Below are 19,470 nucleotides of genomic sequence, written 5' to 3' on the forward strand. Positions count from 1 at the left end.
CTGAAACCTCATGGTACTTCTGCCGGGATCAAAAGTAATCTGTATTAGTCTGCAAAGCAAAATTTAAGTAATGCAACAGAAGTCATTAGAATAGGATTAAGTGGAATGTTCTTGAAAAATAAGCTAAATAAAACTTAAACGTGCACCTCCTGTGCAAGTTAATCTAGACAAGAAAAAAAAATCAAGTGATGAAACAGCCCTGTTTCACAAAAAAAGTCTCTGATTTGCATATTTTGATCACATTTATGTTTTTTTAGACTGTTTTGTGTAGCTAATGTCTCCTCTTCAAAGACATTTCTCAAAGTGATAAAAGCCTTCAGACTTGTTTGAGCATCAAGAGAAGAGATTCAAACATGATACGATGATTGGATCTTATTTATTGGCATAGGTACGTCATGAATAAATTATTTTTAGAAATAAAAATGTCTCATGAGCAGCATTTATCTCCTAAAGTTTTCTCACAGATAAAGTTTCAGGCTGAAGTGAAAGTAGTGGGTTGATGACTATCCATTGCATCAGCAGCAGTTTTACTGCAGCATTTGCGTCTTTTTTTAAAGAATGAAAGAAAGACAAAATTATGCCACACCAGTCACTGGCCTGAAAGAAATAGTCTAGATTAATATTTTATTTTTAAAAATGTATATGCAAAAGTAGGGTTTGCAGGTTTAAAACAAGGTTACATCATGAAGGGCATTTGGTGTAAAGCAAGTGCATAATCATTCATTTGCTTGCTGTGACAACCCCCAAAGACGGGAACAGCCAAAAAACAGCAACAACATGTACAGGCTAAAGTGTAAAAGATGAAACTGTAAGGTCACTGATGTGAATGTCAGAAATAGTATATGTGTCCCATGTGGTCCACAAACAGCAGGCCTCTGACAGTTTAAGCCAGGATCAGAAAGAGCAGCTGGTTTAACATAAATTTCCCCTCAAGAGATCCAACTGGGGGCTACAAGAAGTGTGTAAATGCAGCCTTGAAGACGCTGTAAGAGTGCGTGCTACCTTAAAAAGTTTAGTTTTATATCATGTCAAAAGTGATGCACAAAATGCATGTCTTTTTTGTTTTCCACAGTGCCATCGTTTACCTTCACACCAACAGGTAAGCAACTTTTTTTTCCCATCACACAACATATGTGATTAATTGTGTGAATGTTTATGAAGCATTCACACAATTATGACCAGTTTTTTCTTCTGTACGTCTTTTAGCATCTTTGTCGTTCCACATTTTGTGTGCTATTTCAACAAATCATAAATCAAAACGTTCAGCTCTTTTAGGACAACCCTGCTATGACTTTTGGTATTGGTGCAACTTTAGCTTTTTGAAATATTTAGCCTTTTTCTGCCATTTTATTTTTCACATAGAAAATTAAATGAGTTAATTTTACATCCTTCAAAACTTTAGATCTGTTTACAACCTTTTACTGCTCCTTTCACATTTTGTTCTGTTCAGCTTCTTTCAGCTTTTTTCAGCTACTTTCAGCTAATTTCAGCTGGGTTTTTTTCATCTGGTTTTGTGCTCCTTTTAGATTCTTTCAGCTAACTATAGCATTTTTGTGCTTCTTCTAACTTGTTTCTTCTAATTTTAGCTTGTTATGCTCTTTTCAGCTTAAGTTTCAGCTTTCTCTGCTATTTCAGCTACTGTTTAGCAATTTTATGCTAATTGTAGCTTTTTCAGCTAATTCCACATTTTTTTGCACTCATTTAAACTTTTTTCCAGCCTAATTGAGCATAAATTTGCTCTCTCTACTTCCTTCTGGTAACTTAAGCATCTTTCTGCTTTGTTTAGCTACTTTTCAGGTTTTTTGTTGTTTTTTTTTGCTCACTTCAGCTTTTTTCAGAGTACTTCCACTTTTTTGTACTCAGCTTAATTGTGCAAATGTGTTATTTCTGCTTCCTTCTGCTAATTTAAGCTTGTTCTACATTTTAGCTACTTTTTTTAGCTTTTTGTAGCTAATTTTGGCTGTTCAGATAAATTCAAGTGTTTTGTGGTAATTTCAGCTACTTTCACCCTAATTAATTCCTTTTAGGCAATTTCAGATTGTTGTACTTCTTTCAGATTAATTATGCTAGTTTCAGCTTTTTCTGCTATTTCAGGACTTATTTAGCTGTTTTATGCTCATTTCAGCTCTTTCTGCGTTCTTCTATTAATTTAGGCTTGTTCATCCATTTCAGCTACACTTCAGCATGTTTTTAAACTTTAATTTCAGCTGGTTTTCAGCAAATTCTTCTGCAGTAAGCATTCACATTGCATTTTCACAGGAAATGCAATTTCTCTAGTTTTTTTATTTATTTATTATTCAGTAATTTGTACTCCAGAATAAGCCCATTTACTGCTTCACTGGTCCTTCAGCTAGAGCTCTAAAATACTTGATAGTATCTAAGCATCTGTAGATTCAATAAAGACTCACTGATTGCAGTAAAGTCAATGAAGGAGCACGATGTTAGCTGATAAAAGAAAACAATTAGTTGAACAGTTACCTGGAAACAAATGTCCTACTGAAGGTTTAGGCCGTGTCAGAACTTGGCACAGAAGAAAGAGGTTTCGCTTCTAAGAGGTTCTTAAAACTCGTAGTAACTTGATCAAAGGGCTGCTGGCAACCTCAGATGGGAATTTTAGGACTGACACACCACTAACAGCATTTACACACACAGTGGAGGTAAAAAGGTTGTCCGTGAATCAAAGTGACGTGGTGTAAAACGGATAAAAGCTTTCTGTCCATGCGAGTTCCTATCTGTGACCTTCTCTTCCTTCTTTATTCGTGGACTTAAATCCATCAGAAATGATTTGTCCGTTGGAGATGTGTCAAGGCTGTGAATGGAGGAGGAAAACTTAAAGGCACAAAGCTCCACGTTGTTTGATCCTGTCTGGGAGGGATTTGTATCAGTAGTTACTTGTGGTGGTTCTGTTTACCTTGAGAAGGGAAGATCGTTTCAATAATGCTAGCTTGTTTCAAAATCTGTTTTAAATCTTTAAGGTGAAATTTGTTTCTTGTGTGACTTTCAGTTGAGGAAGACATAATTTATCCTTTAACTTCATGGAAACCTTGTGTCATGGTCCAACAAATTTAAGTCAGCTCATCTGGACAGTTTATTTATTTTGTCATTGAAACGTTTCATCTTTCATCCAAAGGACTTCATCAGTCTGAGAAACCACAACAAACTCAGTCCCACAAGCAGCGCACTCACATAATGGACCGACCAGTTTGCTGGTGATATGAGCCCAGAAACAGTTCGTATGACCTGACTTAATTTTGTTGGATTTTCTACCTGGATTATTGAGCATGGACTTTGATGTTTTGAACCATTTTGGCTATGGCTGCCTGCCTCAGAGGAGTTGACAGGGGGAGAGGGTGGGCTCCAGAAACCATCTTATCACCAGCAAACTGGTTGTCCCACTATGTGAGTGTGCTGTTTGTGGGACTGAGTTTGTTGTGGCTCCTCTGACTGATGAAGTCCTTTGGATGGAGGACGAAACATTTCAGCAACAACAACAAAAAACAAGGAAGCTGTCCAAACGACATGACTTGAATTTGTTGGATTTTATACCTGGATTATTGAGTATGAACTTTGATCTTGTGTTGTGGTGATTTTAAAAAGGAGCTGGGGGGAGGGGGTGGGGGTTAAGGCCAAACCTTGTACTCTTCCACCTACTCTCCTCTCTGGGAACAGATTGTAATTAAAGTTGGAAGTTTATCTCCTTTTCGCACACCAACAGCTTAGAGTTCCTTGAAAGAGTCGAACTTGCGGCATGCAGAGCTTCAAACACGCTGAACCCGAGCCAGAAAACCAAAGAGGTCCGCATCTTTGTTCTTTATAAGCCTCTTTAGCGTTCTCCTCCTGCTCCTGTTGCTCTATGGATGACAGAGACATTGCGCCACACATTTTCACCTGAACCATTCCATGACTTCTCATAAAACTGACATGTATTTGTATATACATATATAATTTGTTTGCTTTTGTCCTAATATGACAAATGGCAAAATGTGGATTTTTATTTTATTTTATTTTTATTGCGTGGAAGCTTATTGCTTTTTCTCTTTTCAGTGGCATATCAGAGGGGTGGAGAAGGTGTCAGCAGTGCTGGAAGGTAAATGTTATTTTTCTTTTATTTTAGTGTAATATTTATATTTAAAACAATGGCTATAATCCTTTTAGACAAACGGAAAGGGTTGGGAACATGCACTTTTCTGTCCATAACACTAGGGGGCAAGCTGGGCCTTTCTGAGGTAGCACACACCAGAGAAGACATTAGTGGGTGTATAAAGTGTGGCATATTACTAGATGAACAAAGAGCCATGCAGGCGGCTAGGAGCCCATCCCATTTTGCATGGTGAAGAAGAGTCACATCCAACCACACGGCTGTGCCATAGCATCATCATAAAATAACAATGGGGATGCACACACACACACACAGCAAATGATTCCCTCTTTTGACTGTGTAATAGTGCATTGTACATATACAGTGAGATTGCACAGACATGCCAAAACTCCTTTGTTTACCCTCTGGATGGCCTTTGGCATGTCATCATATAGCTGGCAAATGGAAAACACTGACAACAAAAAAGAGAAAAAACAATTATCCTCCGTCTGCTTAGAGAACAGAATGTACTTAATGCTGCTCCATAAGTGTATGTGTGTCCTCCATCCGTTAATGAATAGTTAGCTTCAACAGTAAATTCATATTTGCTATATTATCCCTGTTGTGTGATTGAATCCCGTTTGCAGCGAGGCTGTGTCGGCTCTGCACAAAAACAATGGCCGTTCAATATCAACATACAACGACTGGAGTGATGGAGGAGCTATTGTGAGGCTGTGTTTGGCTCTACAAGACAAATGTGTTCATTACCCAAAATGAATCCAAGAATGAGTCATTTAGGATGGAATGAGGAAATGTTATTCAACGCTAATTCACTGCTGGGGTGTGCAGTCTGAGGGTCTTTCTGTGCAGATTTAACTACAATACAGCCCCACCAGATGAGACTGACTTCATATTTGTATGCTAGATTGATTTGTCTCATCAACAATATACTGTGTTCGCGTTCTGCATTCCGTGTTTGTCCAAAGGTCAGGCTCTACAGTAAAATCCTGTTAAACAAGAGATCTTGGGTTCACTGTGTGATACAAGCTGAAGAACCAGAAACCCGGACATGGAAGGATGAGAGTTTATTCTTCTTTTCTGTTCAGCCTAAAACCAACTTTTCAAATAAAAGAGATACTATGTGACACTGTGGAATCTTCTCAGAGAGTACTTGTGGTTCACTGACTGTTCAGGATGTGCATTTCGCAACATGGGGAGTGAATTTGATCTGGCTCTCTAATCCGAGCGGATCGCTAATGCTCACAAGAGTTCAGAGCAAGTGTCGTCGGCTCTGGGCAAGTCAAGCACACACAACCTATTTAACTGGGATATCTTTTTTTTTTCTAATGTGCTCCCTGGTTGCATGTTTGGCCAAAAGGCAAAAAAAAAAAGTACTTAAGCCGGATTTGTAGTTTCCCTCTTCTCAGCTGAATAAATAAACTGCACATAATCTTCTTTTTCAAATACTATGTTTCTGTGGGTGTTTTAGTTCATTCAGATAAATGCCGTTGTGGCATTGGCTTAGTTTGTCACTATTGTTAAACATCTGTTTTTTCTCTTTTTTGCGTGTTCACAGGCCCGGTTTGCTAAACATGGGAGAATCAGCCACTCAGCCCTGGCTGGCTGACACATGGCCCAACTCCTGCTCCAACCACAACGACTGCAGCATCAACTGCTGCACTGCAGGCAACGGCAACAGTGACAGCAACCTGGCAACATACAGTCGACCAGGTATACGTATGTCCCACCACATCAGTCCTACAACCAGAAAAAAAAACACTCTTCTCAGAAGCAATGATGCAGCCCTTGACAAAATAACTATAGTGATAAGAAATGTGGGAGCTAGGGGAATCTGCAGTGAAAGAGGAAGTAAAATCTGATATCTAGGTTAGCTCTCAAGAGAGTTGTTGTGTGCATCTCTCCTTTCTGTAGGTCTCCACAAGAGAAAAAAAAAAAGAAGAAGCTGTAGAAGAGTGGCTGTGTGTTTGCCTGTTTGATTTATCTGAGGTTAAAGTAGAGCTGTTTTAGGCAGGAAATAAAAGGAGTACGCTGAGCAGGGCTTATAGCTCTACTCTGTTGCTAATCAGATTGCTCTGCTGATTTCCATACAGTTGTTATATCCGGTAATGTAATTTTCCCTAAGTGCTCAGTTGTTTAAGAAATGTGCAGCGGGCGAAGGGGGGTCAAAGCTGGACAGCAGACGATGGCCAGAATCAGGGAGAGAGAAAGAGAGAGAATGGTGGAGAGAGAGAGAGAGACGAGTGCACCTGGATCAGCAGTGAGAGAGGAGTGATGAAGAATAAGTTTATTTTGAACCACACGAAGGAGGAATGGGTACACAATGTGAATGTGCTAAATGTAGGGATAAAAGAGGACACGTATAATGCAATACAGGGGGTATTTTGGTTTATTCAGCAAAAGTACAGTTTTCCACATAGAGACTTGTTTAGCTTCAAGTTCTTGTATATTGGTTCTATACCATACACCATTTAATGCGCAGCCAAAAACTTCAGTACGGATGACATGACTTACTGTTAATAGATTTCAAGCATGACCAAAGACCCCATCCATGGAAACTTGGACTGCGATAAAATGCTTTATGTTCTAAATTATGCACTTTGGGGCTACAGGTTTAATAGCACCACATAATTCCCGACCAGCTGTTCGACCCAATATCCATCCAGCCACTCAATAGTTTCTCCTGACTTCAAACCTCTCCCAGTGAGAATTAATAATTCATTTTGCAGACTTTATACTCAAGTTTAGTTTTCCTTCATGCTAATTACTCCTCAGAGTTTGAACGTATAAGATGTTTAACAGAGAATAACTGGCTGAAAGCAGCCCTCACTCTCCTTGCATGAAACCCCGCTGTATGACACTAAGGAGCTTGCCAGACGCATGCTTTGTGTGTGTGCCAAAACTAAACTCTTAACATTAAGAGGATCACTGACTAGGTGACAGAGCAAAGAAATCAGAGTTAATGTCCCTTTATCTCAGCCATAGGGGCGCTTTCACACATGGCCCTTTGAAGTGTTGATTTGTTCCATGCAGCTGAAATGTGAGGCGCGTGGCACGAGCAGCGTGTACCTATGGCCGTCTTTGGTATTTACAGCAAGGCTGGCTCTCAGATCTGCTGGAGGATTTGAATATTTTATGAGCCAGGGAAAATTGGATCTGTCAGGGAAGCTGTGCTTTTACTGCATGCCTCATTCCATGTCTTTGATACAGACATGTCTCTCAGTCCTTCTCAATGAGTGAAGATGCTTCCACCGTCAGATGGAAACGAACAGGGATGACACCCACACTGAGTCATGGGTGAGACGAAGCAAAAGAGGTGTAACACCACGTGCATCAGCCACTTGAAACTAGATCATTATTTTGTTGACCAAACTGAAGCTTGAAACTGAAATAAAAGAAGTACCACTCTAGGCAGTGACTGTTAAAAAGCTTGAAGTGAAAATGTATCTTTTGTGAAAATAAGTTCCAAAGTAAATCAGATTGTTTGAAATCAAGCTGGCTTACTGCTGCTAAGCTGATCATCAGTAGAAAAGACTGACTAAATACCCTCCTCATGTTCTCCAGCCGACTGTATCGCCAATTATACCAACCAGATGGATAACAAGCAGACCAACCTCATTGTGCCAGAGTCAGGAGTCTATGGGGATGTGGACCTGTCCAACAAGATCAATGAAATGAAGACCTTCAACAGCCCAAACCTTAAAGATGGACGCTTCATAGGTCCAGGGGGCCAGCCAACACCTTACGCAACCACCCAGCTCATCCAGTCCTCCATCATGGGCAACAACATGAACTCGGACAGAGGCACCGGAGGTGGACTCGGAGTTGGAGGGGAAATAAATGAGAAACACTGTTGGAAGCCCCCCTCAGTCCCACAGCAGAAACAGGAAATGGGCTCCCAGCTCCAGTACAACATCATGGAGCAAAACAAGCTGAACAAGGGTGAGTGTGGAATACCCAGCAGCCATGGCTGCAGATGTCAAGTCCGAGCCATGATCTTCCTCCACTTGACTTTCCCCTCTGTTTTCTCCTCTTCTGGCTGTTTCAGCCACCCCGTGGACGTCTGTACAAGAGTCTCATGCTCATTTACCCTTTGGCCCTCTCTCAGTCTTTTTCAATCCAGCACAGGCATCATCACTCTTTGTTTCTGCTTTTCTTTATGCCATCCATGCAATCCTTTTTCATCGTTTGTCTTTAAATTTGGGCCGGACTTGCAATTCTCTCATCTTACGATATTCTGGATATTGTATTATGATGAATGCAGGTATTGAGTGTTTATTTGGGTCAATATTGTGAAGAAAAGACAGAAATAATTCAAGACTCTAAATATGTTAGTCTTGTTTAAATGAATCTCATCTAGTGTGATGCTTTAGAGATATTTGTTGCATGTGTTAACAGTTACTTTAGTGTTATGAGCTGCATGTCTGTTGTCATGAGTACCTTTGAACGGTGGGCTCCATGCAACATAATTACTTCATTGTTTATATTTCCAATGTGTGTTTGCCATTATTATATATATTTTTTTGTTCATGGCATCATTGGCATTTTTCTTGAGTCTCTCTAAGTGAACAGTTCTGTCTGGGTATAAACTAACCATATACTGGCCTCTTCCACCAACAGACCGCTACAGAGGAGGTGACAGTCCCATGCCAGCAACGATCCCCTACAACCAGACTCATGACACCCACACCGGAGGCTCATACAACAGCTCTGACCGAGGCAGCAGCAGTACCTCGGGTAAGATGAAGCTTTGAAGAAATAAGTGGCTCCAGGATGGGTTACCAGAGGTCATAATCATCAACATATCCAAAGATTATAACTTGAAGTGCTTTTGGGATTTAATTAGGAATAATTTATTACTTCAGTTTAGGTATTTCCACACCTTTTTTGTTGTACGTTTTCTTCTTCTTCTTTTTCTTTCGGCTGTTCCCTTCGTCGGGGGTCGCCACAGCGAACTAAGTCACACGAAGACTTGGCATATTATTTTTACGCCAGATGCCCTTCCTGACGCAACCACAGCTCACTGAGCTACCACAGCCCTCTGTGTGGAGCAGAGAGCTGCTATCTAGGGCACCTGGAGGAGCAGATGGTGGGGGTTAAGGGTCTTGCTCAAGGGCCCAGAGTGGGGCAAATGAGTGTGTAGCCAGGTGTGGGTGTTTCACCTATCCCAACCACGTTTTGATGTTGTCTGTACCGGGATTTGAGCCGACGATGTTCCGATCACAGGCCCACCTTCTCTGACCTCTGCGCCACCTCTCCCATTGTTGTACTTATGCTATCATAAAACACCATGTGCATTTTTTCAGCTCCCTTTTCCTCAAAAGGCAATAAATCATTACAGCAGCATTAATCATATCTGCTGTAAGTGCTTATTCTAATTAATTTTCATGTCAGTTTTAGAAATGAATCCCACAAATGGGGACAATTACTGTGTTAAATAGCACAAGTGGTCACATTATTTCTAAACATAGGCAGGAGGAGTGCGCCGAGAAGTTCCTTCTTGTTTTGTTTTCTTCATGCACTATTGCCCAAGGACAAAAAAAAGTAGTCATAGTTTGAATATATTACAGTATATTATTACTTTATCTGCTCTTTATTCCTTCATTGTGTTTGTTTACCCAGAGTTATTCGGCACTAATTCTGTTAACTGGCTTTTTCTAGATCCTTTTGTAAAGTAGCCTAATTATATCAGGGCCTCCGTGTCTGTCTGTGGACAAGGACAAATGATCACGCACAGCAGACGGCATGCAACACTGCCACCTTAATGCCATGTATCCATTTTGATATTACATTTGAAGTTTAAGTCATTAAGCAGAGGCCTTTAGTGCTTGCTGCACATCACAGCCCATTGGTTCACAACTTTAATAGTGTGGCATTAATTGAACTTTTATTCTTACCTTTTTTCTCGATACCGACTTAGACCCTTGAAAAACGGCTGCCTTCTCTAGTACTTACTATTTTTTTTCTTTATTAGTGGGATGTGTATACTGACAAAGGTGAATGTTGTGTGCCATTGCCCCCCCCACCACCACCACCACCATCACACACTCAATGTTTTACCCCTCTCAGTCAGTCTTGTAAATGTTAATTTTATCTGCTGCCAATTGCTATCTTGTCAACTTGTGGCTTCTGCAGCATTCACAATTTATGTTTTTCTTTTGAAGGTGTGCTGTGACTGACTGAGTTTTATTTTATTTTATTTGTTTTCTGAACAGGGAGTCAGTGTCATAAGAAGGGAGTGCGCACACCCAAATTACCCAAACAAAGTACAATGAATTGGGCTGATCTTCTACCCCCTCCTCCTGCAAACCCAGCGCAAAGTCGGAACACAGAGGAGTACTCGCTCTCCATGGAAGAAAGGTAAACACAGACAGCTTGACAGGGATGCACACAATTTATTTAAATATCAGTCAACTCTTGAATATTTTCTCATGTTTCCTGCATTCATTCCATGTATTTGCTTCAGGAGTTTTCTGTTTCTTAGAGCTTGGTTCATGTCAAATGTTGATGTCAATGTTTTCATTGAATGATGTGCAGCTAACAAGGCTTGTTTTCGTCTGCTGGCAGCTGCGATCCAGACATGCAGTGCACCATGCCCCCCTCTCACATGTACCTGCAGCCTCATGAGCTGGAGGAGGAAGAGGAGATGGAGAGGGGGCCCACTCCTCCTGTCCGTGGGGCAGCCTCTTCCCCCGCAGCTGTATCTTACAGTCACCAGTCGACAGCTACTCTCACCCCATCACCCCAGGAGGAGATGCAACCGATGCTCCAGGATGCATCGGACAGCCATGAACACAGGTACACATCTGCATAGCGTTAAGCAGGTTTCTAACACTTTAGGAAGTGTATCTACTTTCAAAGCATCATCCAATGTTTTTGACCCCACCCCCCCCAAAAAAAAAAAAAAAACTTTTTCATTTTTTGAAGGCGCCATGGTATGAGTCCTCCACCCCCTCCGAGGCCCCTTTCTCCCTCACACACATATGGGTACATCAGCAGCCCACTGGCCTTGGACACGGATGGTATGGAGGAAGAGGACATATTGGAGGAAGAGGAGGAGGATGGTGATGAAACGGATGCAGAGATGTCCAAGATGCACTACCACCACACCCACCCACACACACACTCTCACCACCCACAGATGCATGCACGAAGGTTGCTGCTACGAGGACTTGAACAGACACCTGCGTCCAGCATGGGTGACCTGGAGAGCTCAGTGACCGGCTCCATGATCAATGGGTGGGGGTCAGCTTCTGAGGAAGATAATGTCTCTTCAGGGAGGTCAAGCGCAGTCAGCTCATCGGATGGGTCCTTCTTCACGGACGCTGATTTTGCTCAAGCAGTTGCCGCAGCTGCAGAGTACTCAGGCATTAGGGTGGCAAAGTATCCCAGTTCACAGGGCCCTGAAGTAGGAGGAGCTCAAGGTAAAGACTACAACTTCTACAGGCAAGGTTGCAGCAAGAAATAGAAAGAATGGGGGAAAACAAAATTGATATTCTTTTTTTCTTTTCTCAGCTCGAAAATACCAAATAAACCAGTCAGGCCACCGTCCTGGCAGCCCAGTGTCTACAGACAGTAATATGAGTATGGCAGCTATACACAGGAGACCTCCTAAAAAGCAAAAACAGCATCCTGCGGGTCATCCAGGGAACCAGAGACGTGAAGCCTTCAGTGAAGGTACATAAATACATTGATTCTGCAAACAGTTTTACTTCATTATTCCTTTGAGCTCAGGTTGGTCCCTGTCAAAATAATGCATATTGGTAAAATGAGACTTAGGTTAATACAAGAATAAAATCACAATCAAGAAGAAGAAAATCACATCCTCCTGCATTTCCTTCAATGTTCAACCTGCATTATTTAGCTTAATTAGTTGGTCCATGGGTGGCACGGCAGGGCAGTGGTTAGCACTGTTGCCTAACATCAAAATGGTGACTGGTTCACCTCTCAGCCTATCTATGTGAAGTTCACATGTTCTCCTTGTGGACACCTGGGTTTTCTCCAGGTACTCTGTTTTTTTTTTTTTTTTCCCCACAGTTGAAAAACTTGCATAATAGGTTAAATGGCAACTTTAAAAATTGTCTCAAGGTATGGGTGGGATATTGGTAGTTTGTCTCATGTGTCTCTATGTGGCCTGTGATGGACTTGTAACCTGTCCAGGGTCTACCTGCCTCTTGCACAATGACCATTGGAGATAGGCACCAGGTCCCCTATGACCCAGAAAAGAAAAAGCAGGTCAAGAAAATGGATGGATGGACAGACGATCCATAGCTAATGAAACTGTAAAATCTACAATAAACTTTTGCTCACCGTTTTTATTAAGGTGGCTGTGGTAGCTCAGTGGTCAGTGCTGCAGTCTTGTAATCCTTAAACTAAAGGTTCAAGCCCAGGTTTCTTCGGGAAGGGTATTCAGAGTAAAACAATTTGCCTAATTGTTCATGTGAGTTCACTCACTGTGGAAACCACTGCAGATAGAAGCAGTCAGAAGAAAAAAAAAACAACTTGTTTTTCTTTTCATTAAACTTGGTCCTGAATAATGAGTTGACAAAGAATCTAGTAGAGGTGAAAAGAGTCTCAGATAGGGTCATGTGTCTGAAGGTAGAAGAAGGTCTTATGCTAAACATTGTCAGTGATTATGCGCCACAGGTTGGATGTGATGGGGAGGAGAAATATACATTTTGGAAGGATCTGGATGAAGTGATAGGGAGTATTCCCAGGGAGGAGAGAGTGGTGATTGGAGCAATCTGGAATGGACATGTTGATGAAGGAAACAGAGGGGATGAGGAAGTGATGGGTAGGTTTGGTGTCATGGAAAGAAACCAGGAAGGATAGATGGTGAAGGATTTTACCAAGATAATGGAAATGGCTGTAGTCAACACTTGTTTCCAAAAGAGGGAGGAACATAGCGTGACCTGTAAGAGTGGAGGACAGAGTACGCAGGTCGACTACATTCTGGGTAGAAGACGAAACCTGAGAGAGATGGGGGACTAAGGTTGTGGCAGGGGAGAGTGTGGCCATACAGCATCAGATGGTTGTGTGTAGAAGGACTGTTGTTGTGAAGAAGAGAAAAAGAGTAAAATCAGAGAAAAAGACCAAATGGTGGAAGCTGAGGAAGGCAGAATGTTGTGAGGAGTTGAGAGGAACTGTTAAATACTCTGGGTAGTAAGAAAGAGCTTCCAGATGACTGGGCTACTACAGTGACAGTAATTAGAGAGACAGGTAGGAAGGTACTTGGTGTGTCATCTGGACAGGGAATAGCTAAGGAAACCTCCTGTTGGAATGGTAGTACAAGATGAAATTCCATTAAATTAAATTAATTTCAGTTTATTTATATATAGCATCAAGTCACAACAGAAGTTGTCTCAGAACACTGTCCAAAAACATTCACATACAGAAAAAGCAAATTAGTAAAGTGTTCTATCTTAGGAGGCCAGCAGACAAGTTGAATCTTGGCTTGGTTGCAGTCTCCCATCCTGAGCAAGCACAGTGGAATTGCAAACTGAATTGAATTTCCATGTGATATTGTGATACCTTGTGTGATCTTACATACTTTTTTAGTGCTTGGCATATTGTTGTGACTGTCATCTACTACCACAACAAAGTTAGGTTTTTATTTTCAGTTAAGTTTTAATTTAGGATAAGTATAATTAGCTGTGGTCGCCTTCTTAAATTAGATTGACTCCAAAATTTAATCAGTTGTAGATCCATCCATCCTTCCATTATCTTTACCCGCTTCTTCCTTTTTGGGTCGTGGGGGTCACTGGTGCCCATGTCCAGCTATCACTGTGCGAGAGGTGGGGTACACCCTGAACAGGTCTCCAGTCCATCACAGGGCCACATAGAGACAAACCAGACAAACAGCCATTCACTCTCTCACTCACACCTAGCAACAATTTAGAGTTACCAATCAGACTAACATGCATACTTTTGGTCTGTGGGAGGAAACCGGAATACCCAGAGATAACCCACGCATGCACAGAGAGAACATGTAAACTCCATCCAGAAAGGCCCCCAGACTGGGATTTGAACAAGGGCAAACTGCTCGCTGAGAGGCAGCACCTCTACCAACTACGCCACCCTCAGTTGTAGATGTTAACCAAATTATTATTCTACAAAAGTTTCAGTTAACTGTAATATGTGGTTTTGTGAGATGTCTTGCTAATAGTGTGAACACAATGAACACACACAGACACAGGTAAACACATAATCACTTCATTTTGTCTTTGTGGGACAATATTACTAGGTTATTTTGAGTGAAAATACGTAACAGGAGTTTCAGTGAAATTCATTCATATAAAGAATAGTTACTATAAAGCGGTATTCAGTTAAAATGTTGCCCTAATAGAGAAACAGACAAGCTGTAGCCATGCTGGAGTTCATACATACACAGATGGTCAGTTGGTGCCAATGGCTCTTCATTCATTCCCTGTAAAGATTGGAAGAGAAAAACCAGTTTAGTGTGACATAATGTCTGCAAATGACTTAGTATGAGATTATTGTGAGCCAGAGTTTTAATCGTCTTCTCTTCATGTGGTTGTGCACATGGATACATGGCATCTCTCCTAATCTGTGGCAGTGCTAAACAGACTGGGCGAGTGGTGGGCTGCAGGCCAGGGCCATGGTGGGAAGGCATGGAAAAGGGGAGGAGCTGTCCCATGGGAGATCTTCCAGTTTGGCAATACTGACACTGGAATGGCTTTCCACTCTGCGCTCTAATGAAATTGATCCAGGTGCTCTGAAGAGCCACCTTTTACTTGACGGGGCCAGTTATAATCTAAACACGCTAAATACTGGAACAGCTGTGCAAAGCCTTAACCATGTTATGTAAAAGAGTAATTGGCTTTTTATGGCATCATTTTTAAACACCTTGGATAGCCTCTTTTTTTTTCCTGTTACCTTTTTGCTTTGATCTCATCAAATAATCTTTTGTTTTAAATGTATCTGTATGCCCACATACATACACACACACACACACATACACACACACACACACACTTTCTCTGGTGTGTAGTGTAGTCCTAGAGCTGGCTCTCCTTTTAGTGTCAGGTGTCCTTGAGTGTTGGAAGCACTTGACAGGGAGATTTAATATCCAGCTCACTGGGAGCCAGACCAGCTATATCACTGCAGAATATCCAGCACCCCAAACCCCCGCCTCCAGCTATCATCCTTATATCCTGGCTTCTTCCCTGTCCTCTGCCCCTCCCTTTGCAGTGATCTCTCCATCCCACTTCCCTCTCCTCTTGTCTCGCACACTCCTCCGTCTTTGTTTGAGCAGGGAGGGGGGCAAACTGACAGCTCCACAGTTCTGTGTATCAGTCCTTCTGCTGATTGCATTTGATCTGAATGGATTGTTTTTCATTTAGAGGTTATTGCCACCCCCACCCTCCAACCACCCAGCAAGTCTAACTTGTTTGTGGTTTGGAATTTTGCTGCTGAGGTGATACGTGAAGGAGGATGATTGTTGACAACAAAGACGTAAAACACAGGCTATGTTTTTCAAACAAAATACATTGGATTGCTTAATTTAATGTATTTCTTTCATTTGTTTCATGCCGCTGTACTTTTCCATTCACTTCATACCAAAACTACTCGGTAAAACAAAAGACCCAGCAACATGCCCACCTTTACACACCAAAACCCCCATTTCCTCTCTTTGACTCAATCATTTTACTCCTGTTAAAACAGCAAATATAGAAATGCCCAAGTTATACTCCTCCCATGATTCGTATTACTTTTGACTCTAATGTCTTTGTCTGAACCCCCCCACCCCCACCCCCGTTCTGAACGTAACCCTTTCCTGTCTTCTCTGATCTACCTCAGTCTTGTCTGCTTAATTAACCACTAGGCCCTTAGATTCATTCTCCTTGGCAAGCTAGGAGTCACTTTTCAGACCTGAGCTCTGTCCTCACCGATATTTCCTCATAAATCTAACAGGCGCGCTGCTCCTCCCTTGTAGTGAGCTATAGCTCACAGACCGTGGCATTGATCGGACTCTGACTGAGCCAGAGCTCAAGAGGCAAGGCAGATATTAAAAAACTGCAGACGCTTCTGCTGTATGATATTGACCATCCCCCTTTTATATGCAGGGGGAGTATGTGGAGGTGAACAACAATCAGAAAAGCCTACTGAAGTTGTCTGTTTTTGCAAACAAGCAAAGCAAATACATCTCCTGCCATATTTTCTCTGTCTGTGTAGTTTAAAAATGTTTGATTCTTAAAAAAAAAAATCCTGTGTTGTACAATGTGCGAGGCAGCCACTGGGAGCAGGCGAAGTGTAAACAGTGACACTCCCTTTACCTGTTAACTTTTAAATCCTGTGTGGATTATAAGTCTGGTTGCCAACAAAACCATTCTTCAGGTTGGAAGCTGATTAGAAAATGAAAAGCTATCGATCGAAGGCCGACAAGGCTTTTCGCTCACGTATTGTTTAGATGGTGTGTGATGTGTGAGAGGCCAGGCAGCCCATTGGCTGGTCTCTTGTGAATAATGGCTCAAGGACAAGCAGCATTGATTCATTGACATGGGAAGTTGACCGGGCCAGAGAGCAAGCCGCTGACCATCACACTCCCCTCTTCCTCCTCTTCTGTTGTCTCATGCGCAAAATCTCATAACTCCAGCTAGAACTGCCTTTTCTAATGTCATCTGTTCTGTTTATTGTCTGTTCTGGTCAGTATAGCTCTGTGTACACACACTGCAGCTGTGTTTGTACATCACCGTAGGTGTGAGACAAGTGAGTGATAGGTAATACACACAAAAGTTTTAGGAGTACACAGATTATTTTAACCCAGTCTTGTACAACCCCCACCCCCCTCAAAAAAAGGTGCTTATTTTTGTTAATTTTTATTACTTCTCGTGTTTATTCATTAGAACTCCCTCCTCCGCCCATTCCACCTCCAGCGGTGCTCAAGTCTCCCACACATCCCTCTAAGGCAGCTCTGGAGGGTCGGGGAGTAATTTCCCCCAAAGCAGGAGAGGGGCGAGATAAGCGAGGAGGTGGCTATCGGCCGCAGGACAGCTCAGAACCCAGAACCAGCTCCTCTGAACGCAAAGACGCTCAGGACAGACAAAAGCCTGCTCATGGAGGCAAAGGGAATAAACCTGAGAGCAGCACTGCCAGCAAAGCACGACAGCACGCAGGTATGAGAGTTACAGTGTAACAAAATGTCTCTTTGCTATAGTTTGTTTTTAATTGTATCTAAGGTTCTGTAAATGTGCCCTAACCACAGGTTCAGAGGACATTCTGCCATATAACCGACCACAATTTCCTACAGTTAACAGCCCTCGAGATCCAAGCTCTTCCAGCTCCATGTCGTCCCGGGGCTCAGGGGGTCGGCGGAGAGGGGAAGGAGCACGCAGGAACCCTGCAGACATGCCTGTCAACAACTTTGGAGCCTTCCAACCACGAGATGAAGAGATAGAGGTATATGTTCATGACAACAACACAGAATAACTTTTATTAGAGTTGAGCTTAGCAAATAATTCAAGTGCAGACTCTAGTCATGCTTGCGTCACGTATTTGATGGCATTAAACTCAACAGAATCAAAACTCAATTAAACCTAAACATTTACAACTCAAGAACTAAAGTATTTTCTTTAATTTTAAGATAATTATGTGATGTGTTCCTGCATATTCAGTGTTTTACTTGTAGCATACAGTATAATTATAGGGGAAGCAGTAAGGACATTTCATTGCAGAGCCAAACTACAGTTTACCACTAGTGAGAATAGAGGCTACATAAAAGCAACTTTTACCAACTAGAACCTCAATACTCTTACAGTAGATGGAGAAATTGCTACAGTATACTTATTACGCCTTATCAATTGTACATCAAGCAATATTTGATCCATATTGTCCCACTTGAACAATGCATTTGTTGCCATACATTATTATATAGACCAGAGGTGTCCAATCCTGGTTATCGAGGGCCACTATTAAATATGTTTTAAAGGTTTCTCTGCCCCAACACACCTAATTTAAATGAATGGGTGATTTACAGGCTTCTGCAGGACTTCAAGAGGTTATTTGATCACTGAATAAGGTGTGTTGGAGCAGGGAAACAAGTAAAACATGCAGAAGAGTGGCCATTGGGGACCCAGATTAGCATGGACAATAGCTGCCTAATGCAACCTGCCACAGATCAGGGTATGTGGAAAGTGCAGACCACTGTTGTTAGTGCCCTGGATGGCGATCCTCATTTGAAAGAAGAGCATGTAGTGGAGTTAAATCAATAGTGTGTGGCCAGTAGAGTGTGGATTTATAGAAGTAATGTATTAAGCACTGTATTCCTTTGACATAATATGGGAAAATCTATATGTTAACCAGGATCTTACTTTATTTCAAAAGCCAGGAGAAGCTCAAACATATACGGTACTATCATGTTTGTGTTTGTAAAGGAAATTCCAAAAACTTGATTAGTCAACAAATCTAGAGTAGTGATTTAGCCGTGTCTGTTTATAAGATGCCAGTATTTGTTAAGATAGTTGCTAACCCATTGTTTTCTTTTTTTTGCAGATGGTAGAAAGTTGAAGAAGAGAAGAAAAAAGGAACTGTTTAGTTTTTTTTTTTTTTTTTTTTCAAAGATGGAGCACCATTATTCCTCTTACAAATTTTAAATATCTCAGTATTTCACCATCATGTTGGCTGCCATCATTCTGTGCATCATAAGTGTTTATTTACATCTCAAAGACGGACCATTTTTTTAAAATTTCATATTTTCTATGCTCATTAAAATGAAAGAAAAGAAGGAAGAACATTGAAAGACAGATGCATTCAAAACTAAATATGCTATGGCATATTTATGTTTAATTCAAATGCAATATGGAGTGCAGTCCTGCTCTTGAAATTGACGTGACTCAACTTGCCTTGACAAGAACTTTGGAGAGTCCATACAGTGAGATGTTACTGTCACAAAACAGCTGCAAACAGAGAGAGGTGAACTGTGTGTAAATATACGTGTCCATGTGATGTCTTCTTGTTTTACCCATTGTGGTGTCCCAAAACGGTCTTCCGTGTTTTATTTAGCAGAACTTAATTTTATTATGCCAGTGAAAAAATAATATTTTATGCATTTCCATCCATGTTGTAAATGGCTATGTTATTTAGCTGCCCCCCCAAAAAGTGCCACTATGGGATTCTTTGTGTTTTTTTTTTTGTAATGCACTGTTATGTTCTGTGTTGTCATCAACGTTGTTAATTGTTTTACTTTGGTTTTAAAAGCACAATCACTAAACTTTATTTTAAACCATTCTATCTATTAACCTTTTTGTCTTGCTGAAGAAAAAAAGGTAAGATGAAAAAGTCTAGTTAACATTGATGATGATGATGATGATGATGTAGGTGAGCGTTGCTCTTTTCGAAGGCTGTGCTTGAAAGGA

The 19,470-nt window shown here is 41.4% G+C and overlaps 1 protein-coding gene across 3 annotated transcripts in view; it reads left to right on the forward strand.

Moving 5' to 3' along the window:
- Positions 1-18,855, forward strand: part of robo1 (roundabout, axon guidance receptor, homolog 1 (Drosophila)) — a 277,150-nt gene extending 258,295 nt beyond the window's left edge. For 2 of the 3 annotated variants that reach the window (XM_037677598.1, XM_037677596.1), the window contains 12 exons: positions 1,073-1,099; positions 4,045-4,087; positions 5,655-5,809; positions 7,661-8,038; positions 8,717-8,833; positions 10,312-10,456; positions 10,664-10,894; positions 11,024-11,520; positions 11,612-11,773; positions 16,963-17,232; positions 17,322-17,515; positions 18,608-18,855. In XM_037677598.1, coding sequence (XP_037533526.1) covers positions 1,073-1,099; positions 4,045-4,087; positions 5,655-5,809; positions 7,661-8,038; positions 8,717-8,833; positions 10,312-10,456; positions 10,664-10,894; positions 11,024-11,520; positions 11,612-11,773; positions 16,963-17,232; positions 17,322-17,515; positions 18,608-18,622 — 2,234 coding nt within the window. In that variant the 3' untranslated portion in view covers positions 18,623-18,855. The remainder of the gene's footprint in view (positions 1-1,072; positions 1,100-4,044; positions 4,088-5,654; positions 5,810-7,660; positions 8,039-8,716; positions 8,834-10,311; positions 10,457-10,663; positions 10,895-11,023; positions 11,521-11,611; positions 11,774-16,962; positions 17,233-17,321; positions 17,516-18,607) is intronic. The other variant, XM_037677597.1, reaches the window with a different exon arrangement.
- Positions 18,856-19,470: the final 615 nt, after the last annotated feature.

This window comes from Nematolebias whitei, chromosome 6, assembly GCF_014905685.2.
Source record: "Nematolebias whitei isolate Nwh7 chromosome 6, NemWhi1, whole genome shotgun sequence".
In the NCBI taxonomy this organism is placed as follows: domain Eukaryota; kingdom Metazoa; phylum Chordata; class Actinopteri; order Cyprinodontiformes; family Rivulidae; genus Nematolebias; species Nematolebias whitei.